Here is a 6287-nt window from a genome sequence, read left to right on the forward strand (position 1 = left end):
TAATATAGGCGTCCTAGGTAAGCTAGATAGTCTATTAGGACTTATTTTAAAGGGTTTAAATCCTTAGGAACTACTTTAGCTCCCTTAGCTTAGTTATCTTATACCTTTATTATAGGCCTTATATAGCCTCCCTAGTAGTTACTTCTTTCTCTTTTAAGTAGGCTTAGATAATATTATCGACGTAAAAAAAGACTATAATTTTACCCTTCTATATTATATATAGTTCCTAAGGGACTTTCTTAAAGCCTAGGGCTTTAAAGGAACCTATTAAATGCTATTACTAAAAAAAGGGTAATCTTTATAGTCTATATTAGACGAAGAAAAAAAGTGTACGAGAGCCTGGGCTTCCTGATGTTTGCAGATCAATGGCACGGCACCTACACGCTCTCTTCCGAGTGGTGAGGACCGGTTCCTGGCCAAAAGACAAGTCAAGGGCTTGCCAGCTCGCTAAGAAGAGTGCCGAGGCTGTTAAGGCCGAGATGAGGTAGCCTGGGTTTAGGTCGCCATTCTTATAGGTTAGCCTGAGCTTAACTTCCTTCCTGTTCCAAGACTTGGCTTATCACTATATGCTTTACACGGGGTTGACTAGATACAGCAAAATATATATTACCCAGCAAACATAAGGTACACGTGAATTCTACGCTGACTTTGCCGCTTGTATGTCAAAATGCCTAGTTGAAGTCGGTAATATACCTCTTGTACGATGTTTCCTGTCCAGGTCCAGCCGCTTGATTTGCAAATTTGGCTCTAATCACGATTTGCTCTCACCACCTTGAAGGGCAGCCCTAGCATCTATCCGCCATAATTTGGAGGGTCCGTACTTGGGAAATTCGTCTCGGTTGGCCGAAGGAGTAATCTGGACGTCCTCTAGCTTCACTTCAAGACTTGGAACCGAGTCGACAGAGCTGCCATCCAGCTGCAGATTGGAAAGCATGAGTCAGTGTCTGCTGTACTTTGCTTGGAGACCAACAGCTTTGACTTACTTTGACGATCTTGACGGTTAGATCTGACTGAAGAAGGCCGGCTGTTGCGTCATTTGACATGGCCTTGACTTCGGCAGCCTGGACAATCTTGTCGAGCGGCAGGCCGGCCGACATGGAACCCCGTGCAGGCTGAGCCGCCACCACTATGCTCGACGCATGCTGGCCACGCACGTAAACCTCGATCTGGCATGGCTTGGGCACGTGGGCGCGGTCGAAGCGGATACGGGCAAAGTACCGCCTCCTGCTCTGCTGTGGTTGTCTGCGCTGCAAGGCACCGGCGTTTGGCGCGTATAGGCTGTTGATGAGTCTTGTCGTGTCCTGCCTCATCTGCTCTTCAGATTTGGCCCAATACTCCAGTCCTGCGTACGAATAGCCAAAACCTCGGATGCTCCGTACCGAATTGGTCGTGAGAGCTCTACGGCCGCGGGCGAAGAAGGGCTCTAGGGGGGATCTCGGGGTGATAATGGTTCCTGACGGCGTCGTGAAGCGAGATGCTCCGGCGTACGGTTCTGAGAAGATGGCCTGATCAGGGCGCAATGCCTGCCAGTACGACCACAGCCGGTCGACGTTGGAATGGTGAAGCATGCTTGAGGGTTCTGTGTCAGCCCCAGTTTGTCGTTACCGCGCAAAGACATTCGGGCACAGATTCGGACTTACAAAAGCGGATCGAAGCCCGCCAAGTCTGGCATGACAAACTGCTGGCCGCACGCGGCGTCCCAGTGAATGCTATTATGAATGACCTCCAAGCTCACAATGGTATTGCTCTGTGTCGCAAAGTCGCTGAAGTTTGTCGCACGAGTAAAAACATCATACTATCATAGAAACTAGGGATCAGCAAACATTATGTCCAGGGCAACGGTCTGGATTCAACGAGGGGGGGTAGCGTTACTTACCACCCATTGCCGATACGGCCTTTGAGCCATCAAGCTGTTAGCCGACGCCGGATAGCTGCCGGGCGCAGGGCAGTGCAAAATCCGCGGCCGATCATCCGTGTCAAAGGTTCCATACTCGCCGCCCAAGACCGCCTGTGGAAGCTTGAACGTAGAAAGAGGGTTGTCGATTTGGCGTCTTTGCAGGCCTTGTCCGTTTGGATAATTGACAGTCACCCTGGCGGGGACTGTAGCTGAAGGGACTCCAGATCCGGCCGCCCAGTCCCAGTACGGCGAGCGTAGACTCTCAGCAGCCCGTATGTACTGCTGACGATATCTCGGAGGATATGTCTGAGCGATCCTCCTGGCGTGACTAACAAGGACTTGCTAAATGGGTTATGAGAAGCGTGCTCTTACAAGCCGGTTATGAGGTCGGGAGATTCGACTTACCTCAAAGAGAAGCACATAGGGGCGGTGCCAAGACAGAAAAAGTTGCTCCTATCGGAACAAGTTAGCCTGACTGGATAGCAAAGGAAGCCTGTCGTGACTTACGCCGTGGGGACAATATCCTCCCCAATCATCGTAGGCCGGCCCCCCCGTATTGTTCCACTCGATGTAAGGCCTTCCGTGAATGCCTTGCGCCTGTCAGTCAAAGCAAGACACGTGGCAGGAACCGTCGAGAATTACCCGAGATTTGAAAGTAAGATAACGTGTCGTGGTAGTTGACGCTTTGCATATCCGACAGAGCACGAAGATAGAGGTCCCTAGAAAGAACCGCCATGGCGTTAGATCGCCTCAAAACTGCATTCTTCTGGGGGCAAGACTACGTGAATACCATTGAGGGCCCCCTGCGGCCTGGAGGTCGTTGATGTTCATTCTCAACGGGACGCCAGGAGCGTTTTGCGGGACAGGTGCGCCGGTAATGGGGTAGGGATCTGCGGCAAACACAAGCGATGCCGTCCCGAGGCCCACGAGGGCCGTCAGCGTTTTGGCTAACATGGTGGATGGGAGATATTGATGTTCAGATGCTGAGCAGTAGAGTGACCCGGGTCATGACGCTCGTCGGTATTTAAGAAAAAACGGCGAAGCATTCTCGTACCTAAGAAAACCATCACCCCCCCCGGTCTAGCTGCTCGGGTACCGGCAGGCGGGCGTTCAGAAGAAGCAATTCCACCTCGTGTTTTGACTACCCCGTCCCGAGTCGGAGCTAAACTCGTATTCGGGCAAACAAACGGGGAAATATATGCAGGGCCAATCGTACAGCTTCTTATCCCTATGTCCTGCTGCTTCACTTTCAGGTTGAATCTCGATATTATGTAATTGTATATAATTTTTTAAGATATTAATCGCCCTGCCCAGAGACGCCCGGGGGATTGGAGAGATATTGCCGCCGACGGTTAAGTCGGCGCGGGAAAACGGCTAGCAAGTCTTAAAAAGTAAGCAGGTGCCTACACATTTGGGAAAGAGCCACAGGATACAGGGGCTCACGCTTACAACAGACGGCGAGAAAGCGGCATATTCAGCCCCTGCATGCGGCTAACGCCGAACATGCCTTAGGGCTGCAGTGGGAGGAAGTACAGCATGTCATTGCGGTATTGCTTTAAGGTACGAGGCATCTTGCACCCTAGTATTCAGCTCGAATGCCGTAAGACTATAATTTCCTTCTATTTTTATAAGTAACCAGAGTGCCGGATCGGAATACCAGGGGGTTGTCAGACGGAAAGAACTAATAAATTGAATAACAATGTATTGTCAGAACATGTTCCATTTCTTGCTTGGGATGCGCAGTTTAACAACGTCCAACATGCAAACCATACACGAGTATTCTAGCTTGTCTAAGGGAAATGTAAACCATGTTAGCCCAGCTCATCAAGCCTACTTGCCTCCACCATATCCACATCGGTTGTCCCAGAATACACATATTAGAATTCTTCCTCCGGAAACCGTCCGGGGTCCTTGTTGAAAACATTATCCGAGTCTGCGGGCTGAAGTCTGCTCAAAGCACCCTCAGAGTTCGGAACTTGAGAGTCTCTGTTGAACGAGTTCACTTCGCTAGAGTCCTGGGCACCCCTACCCGGAGGCCCTGCCGCCGTCCGGGAGCGGGCTGCGGGGAACCGTCAATCTCGTCATCAACTCCATTCCCACCCGGAGGTCCTTTGGGCACTCTTCCTGGGCGTCCCCCTGTCTGGCCATCGGGACCCCCTGGTTCGGAAACTGAGGCGGTGCCTGCTTGTCGTTGTTATTGTTAATACGGATTCTGTTCCTCTCAGGCTCTGGAAATCCCCCAAATGGCGGCTTTCATTCTGACCCCCTTTTTAGTTCGTGCTCTCCTGTGGTAAGGTTCCACTCTGAGGCCCGGCAGGCGGCCCCGATGAAGGTCTTCCATCATGTCCTCTCTGGTTGGTGTTCCCCTCTTTAGTCCCTTGCTTGACCTTTGCCTCCGTTTCTACCACTATTCACTGGAGTCTCGTTCACGCTTCGAGGTCCGCTGAGCGCATCAGATCGCGGGTTTCTGATCTTCCCCTGGCCTTGGCTTCCCTTGTTCCCGCTGTTCACCTGAGTTCTGTTCCCACTCTGGGGCTTTATGGGTGTCCTGGGCAGGGAGTTTCCCCCGTTAAATGGGATTGAGTTTCCGTTCAGGGCCCTGTCTGGTGTTCTGAGGTAGGCTTTCCGTTCGAAGGGCCCTTGGTGCTGTTCCCCTGGACTTTGTTGCCATTCCTGGGCCCAAAGCCTGCCCCTGGATCGATCCGGACCCGGACCCCGATCCAGTCTCTCCTCCGTTTCCAAAGTCCTTTTCATCACGGTCTAGGCAAGCGAAATGAACGAAAAGGGCAAAGGTCTTGGCATTTTCCAGATGCTGTTGAGCAGAGACATCTTTGACGGCTGCCAGTCCATAGAACTGTCCTGGTCTGTCGTCTTGCCCAGCACACGGGTCATCTCGTGAATCACCACACCAGCGGGGTCCAGGTTGGCGCAGCCCTGAGACCGCGCGAGATCATTTCCTTATAGGAAGCCGCCAAAAAGGTCAACGCGTAGGTTTTGAGTCGTCGCCTGGACCCCTGTGGCGCACTCCTCTGCAATCTGCTTGTATATATCTGCGCCTGTGTTAATTAGCCGGCACACAGGTTTGGCTAACCGGCACACATAAAAATGGGTAGTGTGGCTGGTCAAGGCGCAGCGCCGATACCGCACAATTAGGTGCGCACATTCCCCGCCTCTACGTGCACCCAACGCCTTCGTGCAAAGTGAAGCTATTCGCACCAACGGGCACCAAGGCAGGCGTAGGCTGCTTACGTAATTCTGCACATTCGGGCTCGAGGCTTGAAGATGCGTTATTTCGTCGAATTGAGCCCTGCCTGCCTGAAAGCGCGTCTGTTCGCCGTCATTTTGACGAAGAGTTTCAACAACCGCGAGATGCCATTTGCAGATATCCCCTCGGCTTTGCGAGCTATGCCGGCGCAAACATCGAGGGACTTGAGACTTTGAAATGGGGCAGAAAAGAAGGACGAGCCTGGCGCAACACCGGAGATGGCCGGTCTGGAGAATATTTAGCGGAATTGCACTGCATGCGCTGCTTGTTCATCGTCACCATGGAGGCTGGAACGTCGCCCTCTTGTATCTAGTCAAAAGTTTTGCTGTAGATCCGCTGTCTCCAGATAAAGTGAACGGGTGACGTTTATATGGAGCTGCATACGACTCGGCGTTTCATGTTCGCAGAGGCCCTTGGATCTCAAGTCCAGCCCTTGTCCTGACAAGCACAACAAGAGCTCAGCTGAGCTTGCCAGTATTCAGAGGCAGGCAAGCTGGAGAAGGATTGACAACGGTATGATTCGCGCATGGCTTCATTGCGGGACCTTTGACTCGTTTTCGACTGCTTTTACGGTTTACGGGTGCTTTTGGCACCGACTTGAGCTCGGGTAGACATTTTATACTCCCGAACACTTGCTACTGTTTAGTCCGACTGCCTTACGGTGATGTGGGACTTAAGTGCTCAACCATCGAGTTATAAAATGGTCGTGAGGCCTGAGGTAAGCCGAAAAAGGAATAAATAGTAGATTGCTATTACTAGTTATTAGGTCTTTATATTAAAGAAAGAGGGTGTAGATTGCGCTTTCCTGCCTAAAAGAGGGAGTCCGCGGGTATAACTATATATATATATATAAAGTACGGGGGAGAATAGGTTTCCCTACTAATCTAGTAACTTATAGTTACCTAGATCTATTAAGTAACTTCCTTAGTATCCTACTAACTAGCTACTATATATAGTGCTTCTAGATATAGCAATAGTATTATCTCTGCTTCTAAGGATAAGGGGCACGCCTATTATTACGTATAAGCGTAAGCCTAACCTTTAATAGCTATATATTAGTCTATAAACTAACTTTTTATTTATTTCGACCGATTTTCTAACCTTTATCCTATGCCTATAAAAGAC

At 50.7% G+C, this 6287-nt stretch overlaps 1 protein-coding gene across 1 annotated transcript; it reads right to left on the reverse strand.

The window, feature by feature from the left end:
* Positions 1 to 751: 751 nt before the first annotated feature.
* HRG_00631 (tyrosinase) lies at positions 752 to 2851 on the reverse strand (the record flags this gene model as incomplete). Its single annotated transcript, XM_044859102.1, has 9 exons — positions 752 to 916; positions 984 to 1342; positions 1403 to 1569; positions 1641 to 1795; positions 1877 to 2239; positions 2303 to 2350; positions 2405 to 2487; positions 2540 to 2616; positions 2688 to 2851. 9 exons carry the CDS (start codon positions 2849 to 2851, stop codon positions 752 to 754), a joined length of 1581 nt encoding a protein of 526 aa, XP_044725502.1.
* Between the last annotated feature and the right edge of the window lie 3436 nt (positions 2852 to 6287).

The sequence above is a fragment of the Hirsutella rhossiliensis genome (assembly GCF_020360975.1).
Source record: "Hirsutella rhossiliensis strain HR02 chromosome Unknown scaffold00001, whole genome shotgun sequence".
Lineage (NCBI taxonomy): Eukaryota > Fungi > Ascomycota > Sordariomycetes > Hypocreales > Ophiocordycipitaceae > Hirsutella > Hirsutella rhossiliensis.